General features: G+C 30.9%; 1 protein-coding gene across 1 annotated transcript; it reads left to right on the top strand.

Annotated features, from left to right (window-relative positions):
• The first annotated feature begins 1,063 nt into the window (after positions 1 to 1,063).
• On the top strand, positions 1,064 to 25,235 carry LOC143240786 (succinate--CoA ligase [ADP-forming] subunit beta, mitochondrial-like). Its single transcript, XM_076483842.1, is given in 12 exon segments — positions 1,064 to 1,204; positions 6,032 to 6,194; positions 7,664 to 7,763; positions 9,116 to 9,278; positions 9,677 to 9,847; positions 11,231 to 11,327; positions 17,507 to 17,668; positions 19,659 to 19,801; positions 21,092 to 21,212; positions 21,755 to 21,843; positions 22,654 to 22,687; positions 22,690 to 25,235. Coding segments are annotated over 11 exon segments (1,209 nt in total). The 5' UTR covers positions 1,064 to 1,204; positions 6,032 to 6,103; the 3' UTR covers positions 22,728 to 25,235.
• Positions 25,236 to 26,941: the final 1,706 nt, after the last annotated feature.

Raw genomic sequence — 26,941 nt, 5'->3', positions numbered from 1 at the left:
ACCAGTCCGTGGTTAATACAAGCTTCTTTATTCCTGCTCAGTTAACTTGAAAGTAAGACAGACTTAAATGCTTAAGTGATGAAATACATTGAGTGTTAAAATCAGCACGTTTTATGACATAACAATAACGACTGTGTTTTTGTTGTTTTGTGCTAAACAGTTAGGCCCAATTTGTCTATTTCATTGGTCTGTGTACGTTTTATTTTCTGCAAAAAATTTTCTTTCAGCTTTCTCGTCATCTGAGTATCTTTTCTCCTGCTACAGTAAAACTGAACGTAAACCAGACTTATGTGGTTAAGTGCTGAAATATATTGAACGTTAAATCAGTACGTTTTGTAGTATTGAGATAGAAACTGTGCTTTTGCTGTTTTGTGCTAAACAAATAAGCCCAGCCTGTTTATATTAAGCGTTTGTGTATATTTTATTCTCTGAAAATCGTTTCCTGTCAGTTTTCTCTTTATCTGTGGGACTTACAACTTAATGTTTGTTTATTTTTGAATTTCGTGCAAAATTACATGAGATCTACTGCCCCTTTAGCAGTGCTAGACTAGAGAGAAAATACCTGCTCTTCACCATCCACAGCCAGTTCTTGGGCTACTCTTTTACCAACGAATAGTGGTATTGATTGATACATTATAATGACCCCACACCTGAAAGGGCGAGCATTTTTGGTGTGACAGGAATTCGAACTCGCGCCCCTTGGACTAGGAGTCGAGTGCCTTAATCGCTTGGCCAGGCTTGCAGAATTTAAGCGAGTGAGTAAATGGTAAATCTTTTGTATATATCTCGAGAATTTCACATTTGGATTATAGTAATATATACACCTAATGATGTAATTTATAAAACTAGGAATATATATGTAAGACTATGATTCCACCGAGAAAGCCCTCTTTTAGATGGTGCGATTCCAATACCGTTTTTATTATTATTATTTGAGAAATAGTATGAGTCTCAAAATGATAAATGCGCTCTAGATAGTGGATTAGCATACAACTTTCCATGAATCTTCTGATAACCACAACGTGTAGCTACTCGCATAGACCAGGGTGCGTAGTGCCAAAATACCAACATGCTGCTTTCCGGAAACGGAAATCATATTTTAGCGTAGATCCCAGCTTCAGTTTGGAGGCTTAAAGAAAATGGCGTCTTTGCTAAGTAGGACGTTGAGCTGTGCAGAAAAATAGTCTTCAGAAATGGTTCTTTGGTAGGCTATTTTTATGTATTTAAAATATTTGAGTTTCGAGATAATTATGAGATCAACGATACGACGATAGGTATGTGTAAGTGAAATAATTTAAATAAACCAATAAGTCATAATGCTAACTACAACAACCGAACTTGTCTCATAATCATATGAAAATAATATTATTATCATATACTGTAATATAGAGTCTGCACTCTTATTACTACAAGTTCTAAGTCCTAGCTCTACACTGCAGTTTGCTAGTTAGGATTAACTAATTTTTAATTTTACAACTAGGCGTCGTCTCTTAGCATCGTGTAAAGCTATAAAGCTACAGTTTTTGATTAAAGGTTGATAATCCATCTCACTTTTGGAACAACAGAATCGTATTCTAATCAGTGATGTCGAGAAACCCACTTGTTTAGAAATTTATATGCAAAAACGGCTCGTTTGGGTTGAGAAAATATTTTACATAGAAGAGCGAACAACGTATGTAAAATATTTTCTCAACCCAAACGAGCCGTTTTTGTATATAAAGAATCGTATTCTAATTGTACACCAACAAACTACGTAATCGAGATTGTGTGATGATATGGGCGAAGAGTATGATAATAGTTTTATGCTACGAACTAGATTAGCTCGTGATGACAAATATGGACATCATAAAATGTTATGGAAGCTTGTAGTACTAAAAGTAGAAATTAGTAAATTAAAAGTAGGGGATACAGACAATATTTCACCCAAATATTTTTTACATAGTCTATCTTTTTATTTATTTTTATTACTATTTTTTTCAAGAGATCTTGAAAGTTTGTATCAAAGTGAGAATATAATTAGGTGTTAATTTGGCAATTATTGATGGTATATTTCAAGATGAGAAGTTAAACATTTATACAAAAAAATTGCACCTTGTTGCATAAAATTGGCATGTCATTAGAAAGAAATGGTTATATTTCAATAAAACTATTGACAAACAAATTTTTCAGTCAAATACAATATACTAACAATTTTTAAAAAATGATTAGAAAATGCAAGACATGAAATAAAAACTGATAATTCAATTTATGTAAAGAGAAATGTAGAGCAATTGCCCACAATTGAAACATTGTTCAAAAACTTCTTAAATATTTAAAAGTATTAGAGAAATTTTGGTGGTTGATTTTATTTGATTACTGCATTCAAGTCTTATAATTTTTCACTAAGTATGCATCTTAGTAACACCAAATTTTTGCAAAAGTCTGTATTTATGAATAAGAATGGAACATCAAAAGTTAATTTGTTTTAAAGGGAGATTCAATAATTGCAGAGGTGAGAAATTTACTCTGGTGACAAATAGAATTATTTTGAACTAGAACTATTTAGAATGTTTCTGTTATTAGTTGATACTATAGTGGTCCTTTGTTTTACAAAAAAAAAAGTTCACAGTTTGATTAATGATTATCTTAGATCAGTTATATTGACATAGATTTCTGTATTAACCTTTAAATGGTGGGAATGTTGTAGGTAGCAGCAGTAATTAATGATGGCTGCTGTTTAAGGGTCAAGTAAACAAAGTAGTTAGTGGCTTGCAAATACACCAGTATTTTTATACCTCCTTAAAATGAATGTAGCTTACAAGGCTATTAATGTTGATGATGTTAAAGCAGTAAACTAACCATCTTTCAATGAATATATCTAAAAGATGAAATTCTTGTGAAAACTTTACTAATGGAATGTAAATGGAAACAACATGGCTCCGTATGTTCTTTCAAAGCTGCCGTTTCACACTTGCCCTTGAGTGAAAGTAAAAATTCAATCCCAACCTTTATTTTTTGAGAAAATGCTCATCTTAACTTTCTGACACAATAATACTGGCCGCTACTACTTCTAATAGCAAATCATTTCATAAGAAAATCATCCCAATAGTAAATTAAAACTTTTTAATTTAAGATTAGTTTGTCTGTTTTACTAATCTTAAGTGGATGTATTTTTGTTCTGTTGTCGTCAGAGTACATGATAATCTTATAAAATTCAGTAAGATCTGTTTGTATTTTCTTGCTCAAAAACACTATTAGATAAAGCTTTCATCCTTGGAATTATACTCATAACTGTTCTCTGAACCATTTCTAATAATTCATTTTCTATTTGTTTTTTTAAGATAAGGAGACAAAAATTATACATAGTTTTCAAATAAGTTCTAACTCGTGATTTGGAAGGATAATTATCTTTTTTGACTTGTAATAATTTTCTATTAGCTTTACTTCTCTCAATAGAGCACTACCTTGGTGACTTGAGTGACAAATCTACCTAAACAAAGTTCCTTTTCTTGAGTCATTCTATTAAGTGGGTTCATGTGCATATCAAATCTGTAATTCAAATTATGATAACCAATATACACTGCTTTGCTCTAAATATAATTAAAGGTCATTTGCCAGACATGTGTCCAACTTACCAACTGATTTAAGTCATTCTGTAGTCACTCAGCATCATCATTACAACTAGAAATATCCAAGAATTTAATATTATCAGTAACTTTTACTAAACTACTGAATATGTCCACACTAATATCATTCATGTAAATTAGTAAAACTAAGGCACAAGAACTGAACTCTGAAGCACTGCACTTGTAATAAGGGTCTGCTTTGATTGGACATTATTTAAAAGATTATTTTCTCTCTCATTCAACCAGTTTAGAATATTGTGTTTAGTCTTGGACTTATAACCTAAAAAGGACCTTTAATTGTTGTGGTGTAAAGGAGGGATGCTAGGATTGTAGCTGGGATGGAAAGGTTGTCATAAGTGAACAGATTAAGATCACTGGACATTTTATTATGAGAAAAAGAACTTAGAAGGGCTCTGAAACAGCTCTGTGAGGTTGTTATTGAAATTTATATTACTGGTGTGTCTAGATAACTGTAAACAACATCCAAATAAACAAGATATCTTAAAATTTTTCAGCAAATTAGTTAGATAAGAAATTTTTTTGTCTAAAGCTGTACTGAAAATGTTTTTTCTCAATCCTTCCTATAAAAAACACAGATATAAGATTTAGAAAGGGCAGGCTAGGCTTCATCTAAGAAATTCTTCTTCTAACAGGATAAATGAGTAGTTGAATGAGTTGACATTAGCTGCAGTGGAGGTTGGAACCTTACGAGAGTTTAAAAAGACAACAGTTGATTTCCATAATAATAAGATGTGGATTTAACTTTCTGTTTTTCTGAGGGATTAATGTACAGGGACTAAATAATCTATTGTTGACTGCAATGTTTTCTCATAAAAGTGATTCTGACAATTGCATTCCAATTTAGTTTACCAACAATGGAAGTTAGACTTAATTGGCTTATAATTTTTTCAATCTTTTCTTGACTTTTTTCTCTAAACAGCGTATGTATCATATTGGCTAGTTTCTAAACTAAAATCTGGTAACAGCACCCTAACAAAGTTTCAGCTCAATTCTTTATTGGAAAAAGTGTTATAACTGACATCTTCTGGAGAATCAGAAAACAGACTAACAACTCATGCTTTTTTTGGGAAAAGTTTATGTTTGTGTTGAGAAGGAAAATGAAACATGTTTACTCATTTTAGTAGGGTTAAGAGTATTGTTCAGCCCACTTTACATAGATTTTAAAAATAACACAAACAGTGGTAACCATCTGGGGTGTGTAGGCTGTGCAATGCACAGGGGCCGTTTAGCTCTAAGAGACTCACCAAGTCCTAATCCAATTAACTTTAAAAGATCTGCTAATGGAGAGGGGCAAACTGAGAACATTGTAGTTTCAAGAATTTATGGAAATAGAAAAGTTTAATTCTTTGATCTGATGATTACAGTTTACAGAAAACTGTAGGTAGAAGTAAGTACTTTGACTTTAAAATAAAACTACTCTTACAGTGTAAAGATAGGCATCACAAACTGTCTAGTTTACAAAATGAACAAAATTTGTAATGCTGAAAATGATGAGGAGGAAGTAAAACACTTCACTACAATCCAGATAGCCAACCAGAACACTTGATGAAGAAGAAAATGATGATAAACATCAACAATAATCAGAAAGGAAGATAAAGATAAACAACCATATGCCAGAAGATAAGCAAACAGTATTCAGAAGTCAATAAAACATGATTGCAGTTAGAGTATCACAAACATCTAAAGATCCAAGGAGAGAAAAAGCATCACATAAATGTGGGTTCCAATAAACAAAACAAAAAAAGGTCAATGAAAGTTAGAATTTGGAGAGAGATGTACAAAACTTGACAACACTGATCTGTGTGAAATAGCCCATCATGTCTGTAAAAATAAGATTTATAATAAATTGGAATAATAGTAAGATAATAGGATACGAGTCAGACCTGAATAAGAGAAAGATAAAAGAATTCTGCATCAACCTAATACTCAGTAAACCTAGCACAGAAGACTAAAATTTTGATAGCCTCTTCAAGACATTTATTTGATTCAGTTTCTATTAGGGAAAATATCAGTCAAGTGGATAGCACTTTATAGTTCCATTAAGAATACTCTACCAACAAAGAAATATATTTTATAAAGAGTTCACATAGGTGTTTGTTTAGGCATTTAATGCACTGACAACAATCGATATCTGATCACCAAAACCTGACCTTAATTTTTTCTTCTCCTTTCAAGTTCACTCTAGGTGAAGTAAAGTCTACCTTTCAAAAGTGGTTTGATTATAGTTTTGTATTTGTATGTTTTATTGAATTTTTCAATCTATAGGTTTCTTTACATAATTAAACATAACAGAAATTTAGCACAAAGTTGTAATAGTTTATGCTTTTACAAAAGAATGCAGTTGTGTGATAACTATGCATTATTTATTACACTTTTATATAACTTTTTATTGCTTTGAAATTTAGCTCAAGAATACAACTGCAGTATGTGGAACATTTCAGCAGCAACGCAACCTCAATCTACATGAGCACATTAGCATGAGTATTTTACGAGACAATGGAGTTAAAGTTCCTAAGTTTGGAGTAGCTGACACTCCTGAGAAAGCAGAGGATGTTGCTACAGAACTAGGTTTGCTAATTTTTTAAATATTGTATGTAGTTGTATTACTGTGAGTGTGACATTCATTGATTTTTCTCTCTTGTAAGTTCTTATGTGGGAAGTGTGATTAAATGATGAGCATATTTAATTATAATGTTATTTCTAAGTGGTAAAACCAAAATATATGTATAAGACAACAGAAAGAATAATGTTTAGAGAAAATAAAGACCCTATTAATCTGTTTTGATTGTCCTGTCCTTTAAATCAAAGAAACAGTTAACAGAAATTTGAAACTCACTGATTTACTGCCTCTATAACACCCAAAGGTAAACCATTTCAATGGCCATCCACTCGGTTCAAAAACTAAAACTGTCTTGGCTAAAGATGACACCTAAATTGAGGAAATTTATACTTTTGTTCCGTAGTTCTTTTATTTTCATTGCTAAGTATGAAAAAAAGGTATGCATCAACATTGTTAATTCTTTTTGCTATCCTGAACACCTCAGTCAGATCCCCTCTGTTTGCCTTTAACTTTGGTAAATTGATATTTTGGTTTCACCTAAGCATTTCAGAAATAGTTGTTTTCCTTTGTGTTCCTGTGTCCAGCTGGTGGCAGGTATTGCCTGGTTGTGTATGTTGAATTGTTTTATATCAACACTTACTTCTTTCTTTACTTCTTTCTAATGTTTACTGTAGAAGTCTGGTGTTTCTATAAGACTACCGGATGTTTTTCTGGTGGTGTATCTGTATATATCTCATGGACTTCATGAGTAAAGCAGATAAGGATTTTTTCTCGTGTCTTCTATCAGTATGAAGTATCATATAATACTGTTTTTCAAATAACTTTCATCAAAATCATCTATATTTAATCATGTATCAGTTATTCCCATTATATCAAAATCCTCTATTCCCTCCAGTGTTTTAAAGTTATCTGTTTTATTTCTTATACTTCAAACATTATAATAGTGACAATTGAGACTATTTTTAGAATTATTTCTGTACTCATTTTTTATGCTAAACTTTTGTCTGCATCTAAGTTTTTGCATTTAGTTTATCCTGACCCTCACCACTATTTAGTCATAGTTTTAAACTTCCATTACAACTGAATTAATAGTCTTTATAAACCAGTTAGACCCTGCTCTATTTGAATGTAAACCAGCCACTCCAGAAAGCTCTCTTCTCCCATGGAACTGGTCCTACAAGTTCAACCAGCCAATATGTTCATCATTACATACTAATCAAAGCCTAGCATAATATCTCTAGTGACCTACTCATAATTTAATCCTCACAGTCCTTAACAGTATACATATAGAGACTAAATGCAAATTTAGTATTTACAGCTATTAACATTTTTAAGTCAATCTAACATGCATGTAAAAACATACAAGATTTACGTGTAAGAAAGACTGTTTGTATTCATGATTTAATTTTATAATTGCATTATAGTTTATTAATTTCTATAAAAGTATAATACAGTACTATGTGAAATATTTTGGTAGCTTGCACAGATTATGTTATCAAGGCACAAGTACTTGCTGGTGGACGGGGAAAAGGGATATTTGATAGTGGTTTGAAAGGAGGAGTTCATCTAGTTTTTTCGTAAGTTTTGTGATTTTATTTGTTTCAGATATTTTGTATACAGAATATTAGACTTGTTACATTTTTATTAAAACCATATTGGTAGTATGTAATAGAAATTTTGGGTTTCTTTCTGATCCTCTTAATTAGAAATAATTTATTACCAATAAGTATTTATTATGGCTGTTCCTTATCACAAAATAATGAAGTATTATCACTATAAAAATTATTTCTATATCTCTCTGTTTCTGAAATACTGTATATACACTGAAGAGAAGCAGACAATTAATATTTTTGTTTGTCTGGAAACAAATATGCAATTTTCTTTATTTTTTTACTTTGAAATATTAATTTATTAATTCTATAAATACTGGTTCCTTACAATGCAGGGGCTTAACATTGCTATCTTTACATTTCATTTCAAAAATAAAATTAGTGGATGAACTCATTTGTTATTTGACAAGAATCTTTCTAAAAAGTATGTAGTTTCAGAAAAATAAAACTGTTAATTTTGCTTTTGCACTCACTCTTAATTGTTCACATGCAAGATGATTTTCATTTTGAACATGAAAGTGCTTCCACTTTTCTACGTTCCATGTTTGGGTGCTTCTCAGCAAAGTTTAACTAAGCTTATCGTGCCAGTAACGTTGGAAGCCATCTGGACCATCCAGGTTAAATTTTTCTCATCAGAAAACAAAACCTTTTTCCAATTTTCTACATCCCATGTTTGGTGCTTCGCAGCAAAGTTTAAATGAGCTGTTTCGCAGTGTGGAAGGAGGCATGGTCTTTGAAGATGTTTACAGTTTTTAAAACCTTTCTCTCGTAGATGCCTTCTTATTGTTCTTGAGCTGCATTCTGTGATGTTGACAATGCTAATGCTTGAACACAAATGACTAAATTTTGTTATGTGTTTACCGATTAATGCTTCATTTCAGTATGGTCTTAAACTTTTGACAAGCTAGTATTTAGGCTAATTTCATAGTGTTCACATTTTCCCTATTAAATGCTAAAGTTTTTTTTTTTATTTTCCCTTTTCTTATTTTCATTTTTCGAAGCTCTACTCAAATAAGTGGTTGAGTCTAACAATGCAAAAAGCAAATTTTTCTTTATATTAATTGGCCTTAAGATTTTAGCCAGCAGTGTATAATGGTTTTTCAAATACTTGTATACATAGTATTTCACTATTATTCTTATTGGGAAACAATGTTATGATACTTTTGAAATATGGAATGATAGAAATATCTGAAATGTTTTTAATTCATTTTATCTGTTATTTGTAAAATTCAAAAGTAATTCTTTCTGAACTAATAAGAACAATAAGAAAATTTTATTTTTTTGACAAGTTAATGTTAATAATTATTTCATTGAATTAGGCCAGAAGAAGTAAAAAATGTAGCTTCACGCATGTTGGGGCATCAGTTACGCACTAAACAGACTGGTGACAAAGGACACGTGTGTCATGAAGTTATGATCTCTGAACGCTTGTATGCAAGAAGGGAGTATTATTTTGCTATTACCATGGAAAGAGCTTATAGTGTAAGCCATGCTTTAAAGAAATTCCTTCTCCCCTGAAACTTTCAAGTGTTTTGATGTATAAGAATTGTACAGTTTTTTAAAAATAAGTTTTCATAACTGTGTGAATAGAATGGTAGATTATTAATTTTTGTGCTACCATGTTGGCTTAGTGGTAAGTTTAAGGATGTATAACACTGTAAATTGTGTCTCAGTACTCAAGAGTACTGCATATATACCCCATTATGTAGCTTTGTGTTTGACAACAAGCAATCTAATACTTGTTTTTGTGGGTTTGAAATACTAAAGGAGAGTTTTTTTAGTGCTTGATAAATAAAACATACTTGTAATTGATTGAAATATTAGTTAAACGGAAGCAACAAGTAAATATTTTCTAGCAACAATATGAATTTGTTTCTAAGGGTCCAGTAATAGTGGCAAGCTCCCAAGGAGGAGTTAACATTGAAGAAGTAGCTAAAGAGAACCCTGAAGCCATAATTAAAGAACCAGTTGACATAGTTCAAGGTTTACAGAAACAGCAGTGTGTGAGAGTTGCAGAAAGACTTGGGTTTCATCACAAAAATGTTGAGGAAGTGAGTCTTATTTGCAATTTCTAACAGTTGAAAAATTTAATTTACAGTAGTAAATTGAGGGCAAGTTTTTCTTTTGTTTGTTATGTATAAGTGTGTAAAACTATGTAACATTTAGCCTGTAACTTTGCTTGGTAATAGTTTATTATAACTGTAAAACATAGATAAATAGTGTTGATGTGAAGTAGTATTGCATGTTCTTTTGTTATTTACTGTCAGAAAACCAGTAACTTATTTTAAGTCATAGACAAGGAGAGTATTAATATTTTCCAAAGGTAAAGCAACCTATGAAAAAAGAAATGTGTTTTTGCTTTTGTTTTCAAATGTGGAAATATCAGGTTTGGATTGGAAATGTTAGTTTCTTTTTAGTTTATTTTTTTTATGGAATTACTAAAGTTAGTGTTTTAGTGGAAATATAAAAAAACTCCTTTCTCTTAAAAATTTATTTCAACATATATTGTTTTGCAAAAAATCCTAAGTTCTCCACCAGGTCTTACAGGCTTCCATGACGTCTTCTAACATGTTGAAATTTTTCAAGTAACATATGGTATAAGTAACATTTTGAACATTTATTACATCCTTCTATCTCAGCCTGCCTGATGAGTCCTTATATTGGGCAAAAGGCCTTGTTGGCACTGGATGTAGTAGATATATAGTATTGTTGACATATTATTACAGTTGTTCTTGCTTTCATTTGTTAGTTCTTGTACTTGCTTCATTAGTTCACCAAGTACAGTTTTAATGTTTCTTAGCTAACCTCATGGAAATATTAGTGACCATTAGCCTGGTTTATTTAAAATTGGGGATCTGCACAAACCATACTCATTGTCTGCTCACAATATACAAAAGGAACTCCCGAGATTAAACCTCTTTAGCCTTATGTTTGCTTTTATCACATGATCATTCTTGATTTTCCACAATAACCTCAACATCAAATAGTGATTAGTACATGAAACACCAACAACTACTGAAAGAACATAACACAAACTGACAAGGGTGAAAGCATGTCTATTTCTTCATTAAAGTATAAATATCCAGTAAGATAAAGAGAAAGTTGTGCCTATAAGCTTTAGTAAACTGAATAGAAGAGGTTAATTACAATGATGAGAACTAATATTTTATTACTTAGATATTTACACCTGCCTGATCTAAAGAATGGAATGAAACAGTATATATTTCTGACAATCAAAATAAATTTAATATTTATTGTTTACCATGTTATTAGTAAGCACAGAATTATTTAGTTTTGTTATAGCCAACATAATTGTGGGATTTTCTTCTTTGTATTTATAAAAAGTTCACTCATTTGTCTTAGAAAAAAACATGTTTTTCGTTTCTACGATCGAATGTAAGACATAATTTTATCTTGTTTTAATGTATTCGTAGGCAGCAGAAATGATGGCGAAACTGTATGATGTATTTATCACTTATGATGGAGTTATGATAGAAATCAACCCATTAATTGAAGAAGCTTCAGGGAAAGGTATCTTTAGAACAGCATTTAATTGAGCAATATGTTGAACTCCAAGGATGTGTTGTATAAGTAAAAATATTTTATTAATAAGTAAAAGTATTTTATACCTATACATTTCTTTTGCTGAAAGTGTTGAGCAACTATTGAAATTACCTTCAGTGACAAGAGTTATAAAATTTTTATTTTTTGTTTTAAAACTATATGTAAATGGTAAATAATTTATGATAAACATAATATGTAGTAGCAGGAAAATACATGTAAATGGAGTGAAGTATATCTGTAAAACCTTTAAATGGTAGCTGATATAAAAAGTAAATAAATTACAAAAAAACCTTTATTTTCCAATTTAAAATTTAAAAAATGACTGGATTTTCTTAGTTTACACTACAAAATAGTAAAAAAGACAAATTAATTTTCTGTTGCTCCTCCCAAAAGTGAGATATTATTGAATTACTCTGGTTGTATTAAAGTTTAAATTATGAATAATTTTACTGGTATCTAAGACTGATTGATGTAGATGTTATTTGCATTAAAAATGTTCAGATAAATTATTTTGTACTAAGAAATTATGATAAAAAATAAGTAGATCAGAACAGATAATTAATTAGATACAGTAAAACCAATTTTATGTAATAAACTAACTTGAACTATTAGGTATCATAAGTCAGTTTACAGTAAACTATAAATGCATCATTATTAATATACATTGAAGCATCAATTTGTAATATTTGGATGTGTTTTAAAGTAGAGTCATTGTTTTAGTGTACCAAATTATAGAAGATATCCTCTTCTGGCCACACTCACAAATGTTGCTTAAGAACTAATTTTAAATACTTTATTAAGTTTGCCACGTTATAATAAGTTTTCTTAGCTATTTTTAATATTTCCTTACCAACTCAGTATTCTGACTAAAATGTATATTTATATATATTCTATAGTACCAAACATTTAAATTGTACAAAATGAGTGTGTAATTGTTGAATATCTGCTTCATGAACATGATTTTTTAAATAATCATGATTAGCTTTTCATTTTACTTGTATGTATATATCTGAAATAGACTAACCAAAGAAATACATATTTGTCAGTAAAACATTCTAAAGGACAATCATTGCAAGATAAATGTGATAGCTTGGAAGTAGATTTAAATGTTTTTGGCTTTCTCGTATTGTATAAAATTGTATGAGTTTGTTTGTTTTGGAATTTCGCACAAAGCTACTTGAGGGCTATCTGTGCTAGCCGTCCCTAATTTAGCAGTGTAAGACTAGAGGGAAGGCAGCTAGTCATCACCACTCACCACCAACTCTTGGGCTACTCTTTTACCAACAAATAGTGGGATTGACCGTCACATTATACACCCCCACGGCTGAAAGGGCGAGCATGTTTAGCGTGACGTGGGCGTGAACCCGCGACCCTCGGATTACGAGTCGCATGCCTTACGCGCTTGGCCATGCCAGGCCTAAAATTGTATGAGAGAAAAGGTTTTTCTGTATTATTATACTGTAATGCCATGATAAAATAATTATAAAAGTTGCCCAGGAATGTTTAAAATTTAGCTTAAAAAGGCATTTCAAACAGCATTTATACTTTCAAGTTAAGTAAAAATTGATTTGTATTGGATTTCTGATTCATGAACAAGATTATCAGCCACCTGATCATTGTTTAATCCTGTTATAACTGGTGAGAACATTTCATGAACTATGTGTATACTTGCATTTCAAATTTTAAACCTGAAGTAAAAATAAGTCTAACTACTTAAAAAAGATTTAACTCCAAAATTTTCTGAGATTGGTATTTTTTCATTTTGTAACACTTGTGTAATTCGTAAAACTTTCCTACAGAGCTAAAGAGTCTCTCCTGTAAACAATACATTTATGAGGTGTGCTTTTAGAATTATTTGCATTCCCAAAAGTACAAGTTTATATTTACTAAGGAATTATCATCCTTTGGGAATATAATTATCGATACTTTTGCTTCTTATGTGATTTTTTTTCCTTTGGTGGTTAATTACAAGTTTTTTGTTTTCATACTTTTATGATGTTGCAGCATCAGTTATCAACAGTAACTAAGTAAGCTCAGTTTTGAAAACAACTTTAGCCAATGTTTAAATGTGATTGGATTGAATAGTTTTGGAACAAAGAATTGTAATTGTGAAAAGCTTAGAATGCTTATAAACAAAGCATAGGTAAGGAATTTTTTGTAGTTTCTCTAGATATTCTTTAGATTTCTCAAAATGATTTTTTTTTTAAATTACAACTTTTCTTCAATAAAAAGCTGTCACATAAACTTTGTTAGAATTAGTAAGTACAGTAAGTGATGGCAAAATATCCTAAAGAATCAATTTCTTATTTATTAAATATATAAGTAAAATAATTAACTATTTATTTGAAATAGACTATATTCATTACATATAAATTGATATCAGTCAAGAATATTGTTAGGCAAAATTACGTTATCTCGCCTGACAGCATTTTGAAAAATAAGAGTCTAGAACAATGATGAAATTTGTCATTTTTTACCATATTTTTTTGTAAGTCAAAGCTGGAAGTAATAACTCTTGCAGTGAGCAAAATAAAAGCATGTAAATAATGAATATCAACCAACTTGAGATTAACAGGTTTCTAAAAAAATGCAACTTCCTGATCAACAGTAAAAGAACAAAAAAAAACTGAATTTCTCATACAAACGGCAATATTTCAATATTTGTCTGATGACAAAACTATGAACATTTTATAACCTAAAAATTACAGAAATGCAATTTATATGAATTTTAAAGCCAAAACTAAGTACTTTTAGTAAGTTTGCAAAATTTTATGAGTTCTTTACTTATTTTTATTTTGGAAAAAAAATAATAAAAAAATAAAAAGGAGTATTAGTGATACTGCTTTATTTGCAGAAAGAGGTAATAAAATTAGAGTGAATACTGAAATTTTAATATAGTGATTACCCCTTTGCACAAGATTAGCTATTCCAGTTCAGTGCTGCACTCTGTATCCAAACCTTTCTTTGCATATGCCACAAGCTTTTCACCCCCCGCTAGTACAGCGGTATGTCTTCGGATTTACAATGCTAAAATCAGGGGTTCGATTCCTCTCGGTGGGCTCAGCAGATAGTCTGATGTGGCTTTGCTATGAGAAAAAACACAAAAAAACATACAAGCTTTTCACTATTCTTTACTGGAATTTGCAAGATTCTAATGTATTTCCCATGTAAATATCCCCATCACACCAAACATGCTTGCCCTTTCATCTGTGGGGGAGTTATAATGTGATGGTCAATCCCACAATTCATTGATAAAAGAGTTGGCAGTGGGTGGTGATGACTAGCTGCCTTTTCTCCAGCCATACACTGCTAAATTAGGGACGGCTAGTGCAGGTAGCCCTCGTGTAGCTTTGCACAAAATTCAAAACAAACCAAACCCATTCAAATATTTGTGCATCACATCCTCACCAATAGGAGCATGTCATGCTGATATGATGCATTTGACTCTCTTTATACCCCTCTATTGAACTATATCTTCTTGTTTGGCATTGTTTTAGTTCAGACATCTCTTTTGTGTTCTTAATGCTTCATGTTTGATTTCCTCACAAAATGGTTATTTTTTATTTAATTTACTTTCATTCAAGCCAGCTCCTATAGTAATATTTATCAGTTAATTCTGGTTGCTTTATTTCTACATTAAACTCTGGTGAACCTTTTCTCCCATTGAATTCCAAAATTAACATTATCACTTTGGCCACAAGTGACCAGCATTTTTTCTTATCGAGTCTTTACTCACCTTAATATGGGCATTTTCTCCATGACTGTTGAAGACAAAACTATGTCTTCAGTGCTTACCTATACATATACCAATATCACCTCAGTCTTGTACTTACATTTGGTTTATCCTTCTGTGGGTGGTTTACCAATTTTGGGCCCTCTTTTGCTGACTTGCCTTAGCACCTTAGGTGTTTTGTCAAATAGTCTGGGCTTTTACAGTCATCTCTATGCTATGGGACTGCAATTGCATTATTACATGGATTACTAACTTTTTCTAGCTCATTCCAAACAGGAATCAGCCTATCATACTTGGAAGCTACTTTCTCTGGTGAGCTGGTTGATTATTTGGAGAAGTCTTTCTTCAGGCCCACTTAATATTTTGTTCAGTTTGGGGTCTTTTTTTTACACAAATATAAGTTTGATATTGCCTTCTCCTTTATTACTTTGTTCAATGAAGCCTTTGGTTCACCATGCCCTCTTGGCTTTTGAGGATGTGGCCTTCTATGACATCACTGATTCTTCTCCTTTATACCCATATGATATCTCTTCAGTAATGCTTCATAAATGGATGGATCCTCTTTTCATCCCTATTTCCCTTGCTCCTTTCCTGTGAGACATTTTGCATTTGTGGTTAGAGAAAGCCCATATGTTGGTGGTGTACCCCTTCTTCCTTTTAATGGACATATCACTTCAGGAATGGGGCATGGGTTAATCACCAGGAAGCTTTGGGTTGTGGAACTACAGATGAAAGCTCTTTTCATATCAGTGTTCTTGAACTTCTAGACATATGTCTTCTTCTCACCTGACATTGTCTGGTGATGGCTCATTCAAACAATTTTGTGGTGATGGCACATATCAACCACCAAGTTTGTACCTGGTCCACAAATCTGTGTTTTCAAACATTAGATATACTGGGCCTGAGCACATCATATTTGCCTTTTTGCATGTTATGCTGGGTGCTTTCAGTCTGGTCATGGATTGTCTCTTGCATCCTATCTGGGCATTAGATCCCCTTGTTTTCAGTTGTCTTTGCCATCAGTGATGTCCTCCCCACATGTATGCTTCTGCTATGGGCCTCATCACCAAGTAACATATCGTTTGGTTCCCTGTACCTCATTCAAAGACTGTGGCAGTAGATGCCTTCAGCCAGGACTGGTGGCATAAGTATTCTTTTGTGTACTTCCCCATCCAGCTACTTCATTGGGTATTTATCTTGTTCACTTCACTCTTTGTTGAGTCCTCCTGATTACTCCCTATTGTACAGCCCAGTTGTGGTTTCTAAAGTTACAATGACTGTTACTCTCTCTTCTTGACCCTCTTTTACTTTCTTCCTGCTTTCTTCAATCTCAATTCCAGGTCCTACATCCCAACCTTCACATTCTCTGTTTTCACACCTGGGTTTTGTTTGGTCCTTGACAACATTATCCAGTTCTATATAATGTATCACTTCCTTGTTAGCTAGTTCTATCTTTTTTGGAGGTATATCAATGGAAATTAAAAGTATTACACAGTTGGTCTACTACCAAGAGTTTTCCCACTGACAAGCCTACTGTGACTTATGTGGCAGAATTTATCACCTGACTCTTTGTTCATGGATCTTTGGTCTCCTCACTTTCTGGATATCAGGTGACCTTATGTTTTTCCAAGTATTGTAGGGTTTTTACTTACCCTCTTTTTACCATGCTCATGTGTTCCTTCCAGATATGTCACCCTCCCAACCGTCCTGCTCTTCAAGATTGGGATATTAGTGTGGTCCTATGCTCCCTTATTCTCCTTATGTTCCATGTTTCATCTTTCCCACAAAAAGTATTTCATTCTTTACTTGTGGATGTCATAGGACAGATTTGTTTGCCATTGATATTTCATATACCCTTTATCACCCTTCATTTTCTTCTCCTTTATCTGGATTGTTTCTTTCTCCAAAATACTTTAGCATCTCTTATTTCCTCCTATTTTTCCTAATTCCCATCCTTAACCTCAACCCCAATTTTTTCCAGTGCTGACATGTTTTGCTAATCTTTGAAATTATATTTGGGTAGAGGAATGTAAAGGAAGTTGTGTGTTACATGAACATGTCATGCTCCTACTAGTGAGGATGTAATGCATGAGAGACATGTAGGAATTATGCAATTCCAGTTGGGGGGGGAATGGAAGAGTTGTGGCATGCATAAAGAAAAGGTTTGCATATAGAGAGCAGCACTGAATGGGAATAGCTAATGGAGGTATGTACCTTTTGAAAGTACATTTTCAGTTTAGGAAAATTATGACTTTAATGTGAGGTCTGTTTTGTGCTAATTTACTTTTCAGTTGTGTTGATAATTAAATGTGCTTTACCTTTCTGTAAATTAAAAACATACAACATCCACGTAGCAGATAAACCTGATGATAAAATATTTGAAATCTAATATTAAAATGTTTGTATCATGCAGTATATTGCCTTGATGCCAAGTGCAGGTTTGATGACAATGCCTTCTTCAGACAGAGAGAATTATTCCAGAAGAGGGACTGGTCTCAAGAGGATCCACGAGAAAAAGAAGCTTCTGACCACAATTTGAACTACATTGCTCTTGATGGAGACATAGGCTGCTTAGGTTTGTAGCTTGCAATTTGTTGACTAAGTAATTTCACTTTGTAGGGAAATGTATGATGTGGTTTCTCAGGAGCTTATAAAGTCAAATCAAATATTACTAAAAATATTGCTTGTTATATTTGCAAATTCAACATTTTTTGTTTTTATTGATAATGTTCAGAAGAGTGTGCATTTGTTGCATTTCAAAATGTTGCACAAGCAAAATAAACAGACCTAGCATTTGTAAAGTTACTAAATGTAACGAGTTTCTTTAATTTGGGTTGTTAACTCTGTCTTCCTGAGAATCATTCACTGTGTATGTTACAAAGTTTTAGTGGCTTACATTAAAAAAATTTTTAAACAAACTTTTGTTTATGTTACACCAGTTAGTATAGCATAAAACTGTAGCTAGTAATCCATATCTCAATAATATACAAGTTTTAAGTTCTTAATTTTATAAGGCAATATTTTAAAAAATCGCAAATGTTTCCTTGTCTGACTTTCCTGTAAATTGTTCACTGTAAAACTGTTATTGCTCAAATGAACCATTATCTTTAAAGCCTTTAATTTCATTTGGTTACAGAGCTATCACATAGAAAATCTTATTTCTCCTGACATGCCCACCAGTCACCTCTATTTCAGGGTTTGTCAATAGTTCTCTCTTACAGTTAATTATATATTACCTATAACCAATAAAAAGTCAAGGTTTTCATCTATCAAATGACATATATAATATGTAAAAACAGCTCATTTGGGTTGAGAAAATCATTTACGTAGAGGAGCGAACAACGTTTCAACCTTCTTCAGTCATCGTCATGTTTACAAAACAAATGACATATTGTGTTATGAATATATAACTGTCAACTTGACTTACAATTCAACTTTTGCTCTCACAGGAAAAATAACATCTAGCCTGAATGAGTTTATAATCTTGTTGCCCAGTTAGAAAGCCAGATTAATTGTAATTGTTAGAGAAAATTTTCTGCTTTTTGCATGTTATTACCCTGTCTTTTTGGTGAATTATTTAATTAAATAAAAATTATTTAGTCCATAATTACCATTAGTATTGAAAAACAAAAAAGGCTTAAGTGCAGTTGGCAATAGACAAAAAAATAAGTATGGGTGAGTACTTTATTTCTTGTTTTTCATATTCTTTATTATTATTATAAAAGTAACTAAGAGGTAAAAATAGGGACCTTTTTAGGTTAATTAAGCTAATATTTTTATAAATATAAAAGTAGTAATAAAAGTATTTCATGAGACATGCATGCAAGCAGCTTGTGGATAATGTAATTTGATAGTGTAACATAAGCTGCACATGCTCCAAGTGATTTACAACTTATAACGGCATGGATAAATGAATGTAGTTTCATGTTGCAATTTGAAGTCATTCTAGAAAAAAGTAATGTTGATTTATTTTGATTTTTTCTTTCTGTGAGGTTGGTGCGATTGACTGATCCTGTTCTGAGATAGGGAAGAGAAAATAATTGAAAAAATATAAAGTGTTACTGAAAAACATATGTTTGAAGTGTATTTAAGAGGTTTTAGGAATTACACAAAGTAAATTTGATATTTTTGAAATGAGGAAAAATATTTTTCATCTTAACATGAAACTCAGAAAGAGAGTTAATCCTGCATAAGAAGGTCCTTTTTAGCTTACATTGTAGATCTCATACAAACTATTATCATTCTAAGTAGCTGAATGAAATATGAAACTTTCTTGCTGTTGTCCAAACACATGCTTTAACTGACTGAAAGATGAAAATTTTTGCTGTTTCTTTATGTCTGTTTAATGGCTACAATGTAATAAATGTTCTTTAGATTGAAAACTTTACTTTATATTGAAGCATATCAGTTAGGTGTATTGTTTGTGTGTAAATTTCCTCAAAGATTTAACTTTTGTCTAAACCAATAAATGTGTCAGTTATGCTGTTTGTTTTCCTTATATTACTGATGTTTCTCAGTTAAATACAATTTGTAAGCTTTTTAAGAAGTGAATGTTGTTTTTACAGTGAATGGAGCTGGTCTAGCTATGGCCACCATGGATATAATCAAGCTCCATGGTGGTTCACCTGCTAATTTTCTGGATGTGGGTGGTGGAGCAACAGCAGAACAAGTAACAGAAGCTTTTAAACTTATCACTTCAGATACACAAGTGAGTCAGATAAATTCTGGTATGTTATGTTCTTTCAGAAGTCAGTGTGACTTAAGTCAAACTTTTACTCTGTGGTGTAACTTATCATTGATGTCATCTAAGTAAATAGAAAACATAGTTCTTAAAACATATTATTAATAGAAGAAGCAACCATTGGTGAGGGATTACTGAATCTAATGTTTTATATTATATTTAGACTTTGTTTCTGTTTGTTATTGACAGTTCAGGAAGGTACCCAGCTAACTATACATAGACAGCTGTAGTTACAAATTATTTTAAGGATAGTTATATTGGAATTTTAACCTACCAGTCTTAGTTTTTGCAAACTGATCCAACTATAGTTTTATACAAATAAAAGGGAAATGTATTTAATTAGGTAGGTAGGCATTATCTAGTAATTAGCATGATGCATTGTAAAATAAAAAGTTCCAGCTTTCACAGTGTGGTGTTGCTGTATATACTCTACATTTCTGATCATAGGTGTATTATAAGAGTGATAGCCAGTTTATGTAAATCGGAGTCATTGTGGCAGTGGATACCTTTAGTCAGTAGTTCAAAGTTAAGATAGCTGCAACTAAACCTAAGGGATGTTTGACCTGAGTTTTTAGTCTATTCAGGTGAAATTACCAAGTACATATATCAATTTATCCTGATTTCAAACTTTTAATATCAACTTAATATTCAAAACATTAGCTGCTAATGTGGACACGTTAAAGCATTTGCTTCAGTGGTAATTCTGAATGCCAGAAAACTGAAATACATTAAATTTTATGCAATTTCTCTAACCTTTACCATTGTAATACAAAACAGAAATAATTTAATTAATAAAGTCAGTATTTGAACTTTCAGTAGAAACTGTATATTTTGTAATTATTATCACAACTCTCGAAATATTATTGTTAAAATATCCAAGTTCCCTTTGTGGCATATCTACAAGTTTATAACACTAAAAACTGAGTTTCAATACCTGTGGTGGGAACAGCACAGATAGCCTATATGACTGTGTGTGTAACTACAAACAAATGACACAATATTTAAATTTTTTTAAAGACTTTATCAATCAATTATTTTAAATTCTTTTCTTTCTTAAAGATGCTAAACTTGCCTTTTGTTTCAGCTATTAAAATTAACTTGTTTCAACCAGCATGAGTAATTAGTAGATATTCCAAGTTTTACAAAAATTATGTTTAAAAAACAACCTGAAAAAAGTCATAAGCTTGTTGAATTTGTGTTTGAAAGTTTTGGAATTATGAATTGATCCACTTACTTTACAAAATATTAATTTTCCAGGTTCATGCAATTTTGGTAAACATATTTGGTGGAATAATGAGATGTGATGTAATAGCTGAGGGTATCATCTTGGCTGCTGAAAAGTTAGACCTGAAAATTCCTATTGTTTGTCGACTACAAGGTAAGAAATGTATGGGTGCATCTAAACAGAGATATGCTAATAAAATATACTCAGTGTCTAAGGACTATCATGTTTTTCATAAACTGTATTTCTAGATCTTTCTCTTGAAGGTGAAATCTGTTTTTAAAAGTTACTTTGATTATTGAGTTATTTTGTTTTAATTGTGACCCATCTCCTTTTTTGGTTCCATTTGTTTTCCAAGTACAATGAGTATATATAAATATGAATTATTTTAGAATTCATTAATGTTATGTTCATAATAACTAACTTACTGTGTTTGACTATGTGAGAAAATCTTTATTTTTAATTTTAAAAATAATATGATATTTGTTTTTTTATAATAGCAACTGTAATTGTTGTTTATAAACATTGTTATTAGAATGGTAGTGCAATTTTAAGTAAAATACGGAAAAATATGATTATTATATTAGTTCTTGTATGTATTATATAGTTAGGCCTACAATGTGAAGATGATAATTAATGAAAACATTGATTCTTAAATGATTTTTAGTAATGAATAAGATTTATTGAAAATTATTCAGGAACCCAAGTTGATGATGCTAAAGCCCTTATTGCTGCAAGCAAGTTGAAAATTTTAGCCTGTGATAATTTAGATGAGGCAGCAAAAATGGTATGTATTGAAGTAGATTTTACTGATTCAAACACATAGTTAGAAAAATGTTTGTCATGAGTATGTTGGATTTAAAGATTTAAGGTTGCTCCTTACCTTGTGGAATGTTATTTTTTATTTAATATTGATTATTGAGCTTCTTAGGTACATTTTGTATAAAACATATAAGGGAACTGTTGTATTTGTTCATAACTTAAGCTTTAGAAACTCACATACATATGTATTTGCATTTATATGTATGTAATGTATTTTCAAAAATTAAAAAATTGCCCTCCAGTTGCACAGTGGTATGTCTGTGGACTTACAACACTAGAAACTGGGTTTTGATATCCATGATAGGCAGAGCCCAAATAGCTCATTGTGTAGCTTTGTGCTTAATAACAAACAAACAAACTTTCAAAATTAATAACAGTAAGAGTACAAACAAAGAGAGATCTGAAAAACCAAGAGATAGAACAGGCAATTTTTAATAAATTTTGTTTCACCTAAAATTAGGGAAGACATGTCAACACCACCCCCAAAATATTTATATTAAGGAATTAAACATTTTAGAAGTTACAATATTTACAAGTTCTTTGAATATTATATTGTATAAAAGTAAATGTAACAAGGTTATTTCTTAATTTTCTAGCCTTTAATATGTGAAAGATAGCCTTAAACAACAGTTTTTGGAAGTAAAAATAAATATCAAAAGAATTAAAGTTTCATATTTTAGTATAGTTATCTTTCATATATAATATATAAATTCTCATTATTTCAGAAACTATTAATTCTATTAGGAATAAAAAGTTTTTCTTTTTTTTTTCCCAGGTTGTAAAGCTTTCTACAATTGTTGGACTAGCAAAACAGCAGCATTCAATGTGAAATTTGAGTTACCAATTTAGTTAACATTTTCTGGTCAGTCTACTACATTAGAACTTTTGATATTTGTGTTTTGTATATATAAAAAAATTTGAAGTGGTAGGAGAGTGTCAAAGGTATTGAATGAGTGGAATGTACATCAAAATCATAAGAAATTAAAAATTATTCTTTTGGATAGAATCCTACATCTTGTACCAAAATATGCAGATTACCTACATTAAAGTTTCTGTTTTTCTTTTATGGTTGGTAAACATGAAATAAGATATTACCAAGAAATTTATCTTTCTGTTATCAGTAGTGACTGTTGAAAGTGTTAGTGGTTTTTAATAAGTTTAAATTTGTCATCCAGTATTTCATCTTAAAAGACCTCCTGTTGTTTAATAAAAATGTAGAAAAGAAGTGGCACTTGTTTCTCAGTGTATCATGAAAAAGTATTTCACTTTAATATAATAATATATTAAAAGGAAAGTTTTGTGTTTGTGTGATTATATGTTTGCTTTATAAATTTAAGCTAGTATTTTGATACAGAAAGAGGTAGTCCAAATTGGAAAGTTTGTGGTAAATTTATCTAACTTACAAAATGATGTGAAAAATTACATCTAATATATATATTTCAAATATTTTACAGATAGTGTATGCCAATACCTAATAAATTCTCTTAAGTATTGAAAAAGTAGATGTTTTATGTGAACTTGTTTTGCTAAGTTTTTTTCACTTAAAACATTACATGACTAAAATGTTCCAAAATGTTTCAGAAGATGAGATGGCTTAGGAATGGAAAGTAAAAGTTCTTATATTGTTTTTACCAAGTGAACAAAAGTATATGTAGTTACTTTAATGTGCATTAAGAATTATTTTTATTTTGAGGTTGTGGAAATAGTATCACAAGTATTTGTTGGTATTTTGTGAATACCTTAGATTACCAGTTCATATCTAGATCATGTATAGAAAGTAGAAAATAGATGATAGTAGAAAACAACTAAAAAGTACTATTAGCTTGTGTTTAGAAAGCTTGCATATTTTTTATAGGAAACATTCTTGTATTAAATCAGTTCATATGTATATACACACAATATATATGTGGATATGTACCCAGTATTTTAGTATGTTAGAAAATTAAAGACACTTTTTGAGTACTTTGAAACTACTAAAAGGATTTGGAAATATTGTATAACAAATATTGTTAATGTACATTAAAGTTTTGTTAGCAGTAAAATGAGATTTTAAAAGATAAAGTTTAATGTTGGAGAAAACAAGTGGTAATGATTTTTTTTGCTCATTTCAGAAGTTAAAAATATTTTAGTTCATATTTTTTAAAGTTATGTAATTAAAAAGTGTTAAACTTTATTTTAAGAAATGTTTTTCATCCTCATAAATACAGACATTCCTAATAGAACTGTATGTGAATCAGTTATATTATTTAATACTTTATAGTTTTGCTTTGTATTTAGGGTCAGTCATAAAGATAAAAAGTAATAACACGGCAAACCTATATTCTTCTGAAATGATTTTTTTCAACAACTTCCATTTTGATATTATTTCATATAATTTAATTTACCTAAAGGTGCAAGGAACAGTTGACTTTAGAATTGATAGTGTCAAGGCTGATAATTTGTAAAACTTATAAACATGTGTAGAAGTTTTTCCAATAGTATCTGGTAAATTTGAGAGATTGATTTGTTAAAATGTTTTATTTGAGAGAATTATGTGCAATGAGGTATTCTGTTATATATTTTGTAAGGAAATTTCATTGTTTATCAAATGATACATTTTAAAGGAGGCAAAGAGGCCTTGAATAACATTAATGTTTGTGGTATGTTTACTTAATGCTTGCTTGATTTATCTTTTTTTAAAGAAGATATAAATGTACTGTCTAATTCACTAGCAGTTTTAATATAAGCTCAAATATTAATATGTAGTTTTTTTTTTATTCAGACTGTTAATGTCTAAATTCTACATTGACACATTCAGTCTTATACCAAGACTTCATCATGGAGTAATCATATTCAGTTTTCTGTCTCAAATGTTATCTTCTTTCACTTACTAGCTGACCGAAAATTTCTTTTCATCAGTGTTCACATCATGCACTCCACAGAAAACAGTTGTCATTTCTGATCTTAACATTTAACTGATGATTCCATTGCTGAAAACAATTAACAATATTAAAATATTAAAAATGGTAAGTTTCAAAATGATTAAAAAGTTGAATACGTTGTGGAATGATTTCCTCTTCAGTAATATTAAGAAAACCAAGTAGTTGTATTATTTGTAGTTACAACCAAAGTTAAAAACATTATTTTCTCACATTCTAACCAGCATTATGGTATGATGATATTATTACTTTAGCTTCTCTTTATTGACCTATTTTTCCTTAGGTATTTTGGAACTTATTCCTCTTACCAACTCATAAAATGTAGAAAGACACAAATCTTGTGAATGAAAAGGTTATCACAAAAAATTAGAAATTTGTATATTAAATGATCGTAATTAATAGGTCAATTATATTAATATAATAAAAGCCACGAAGAAGTTGCAGGTGTGATTTTATTTGTTTGTTCAACATATTATGGCTTTGAATGTTTAAAGAAAAATAAATACAATTTTACATTATAGGTATTAATAAATTTTGAATTTATTATAATACATCATGAGATTTGGCATAAATATTGTTGAAGTTTCTAAGATTCATTTGTGCTTTTATGTTTTATCTTCATAGTCCACTGTTACATGAATACTACTATCATACTAGCTACAACAACCAAAATTATGCAAGACCAGTGAGATAATGTATGGAGTTCTACAAAAGTCTTTGAAATTATTTTCACAAGTATGCAAGAAATTACAAATTTCAAAATTACCAGAGAACAAAGATAAGTAAATTTTGAAATTAGCTCTCCTATGGGAGGTGTCCAGGAGTTTCATTAACAGCATGTTAACCATCAAGACAAATGGATTCCTGTCAGATAGTCTTTAGAAATTACGACCAAGTTAATGCATTCTGGGGTATGATCAGTTTATTGGGGATGATGAAATATACATAAGAATGAAGCCAAGTAGAAATACTGTTTTCAAAGAAGCTGTTTAACTTGATTTACAGTTGAAATCCATCAAGGTATCTTATAGACTACTCACAAAATCCCTGTTTGATACAACTGGCTTGTAAGAAAAATTTGTGTTGGTTTTCTTACTAGTTAAAAAAAATACCTGAATGTGCTTATAGAATGTTTTGAAAATTCAGAGTACAGTTCCTCAAAGAATCATTGAAACTTGAAGCATGTTTCTAATCCTCAGTCACAAGTTATGTTGTATTATATCTGGTGTTTAGAGACAGTCAGTTGAAAATTGTTATCACTGCAAAATAACTTTATTCAAAGGCTTCAAACAGCAAATAATGATTCAAGGCCTAGGAAAGGGCTGTGAAGATTGTACTTGCTCAAGCCATGAAAATGCTGATGCATTTTATGGGACTTTGCAATGAAGAAAGAAAGTTACAGATACTGTGATTGTTCAAAGGATCATTATGGCTAGTTGAGTCAGCTAAGAATAAAGAAAATTAAACTTAAGTTGTGTTTTTAAAGTAAGCCTTCAGGATGAGGAGGCTCTTGACCCTAGTATTTAACCTATATTGGAAATGGATGAAAGTGAAGGAATTTCATTTAGGCAGAGAATAGATTTTTAAGTCCATATACTTGTATCAGTATCATTGGAATTCATCTAAACTGTGACATTCTGTTACAGAAATTACAAGATTGAAAATGATCACAGAAGAAAGTTGTAATAATATTTTCAAGCTGCTACAACCAGAAGCACTTTACCATTCTGGAAACCTTGGTGTTTATTTAATAAGGCTGTAAAAAGAGTGCATAAGTAATTATATTTTACAGATGCAGCCATTCTATATCTGTATTTGTGTTTGAAAGGTAATCCCAGAAAGAAAGGTTTAGATAACTACACCAGTACAGTTTTTGGAGCAATACTTGAATAACTCTTGGTGTTCTAGACATGTTATGATAGCTAGGTGATAAACACAAGTAATTTACAATAGTGATGAAATACATATTTCTAAGACGTTTTGAAGAGTGGTGTAAATACACTTTCTCACTTGAAATAAAATGAATCACTGAATTGAAGATCATTAAACGTGTTTGTGCCTGTTGAAGGAGTACTCATGGGATTACATTTTGATCAGTGATAGAGCTCTAAATCAGTGGTGTTTGCTGAAATTAAGAATTCTGGG

This window comes from Tachypleus tridentatus, chromosome 13, assembly GCF_004210375.1.
Source record: "Tachypleus tridentatus isolate NWPU-2018 chromosome 13, ASM421037v1, whole genome shotgun sequence".
Classification (NCBI taxonomy): Eukaryota; Metazoa; Arthropoda; class Merostomata; order Xiphosura; family Limulidae; genus Tachypleus; species Tachypleus tridentatus.
The sequence above is the reverse complement of the archived record's forward strand: the minus strand, read 5'-3'. Positions and strand labels throughout refer to the sequence as shown.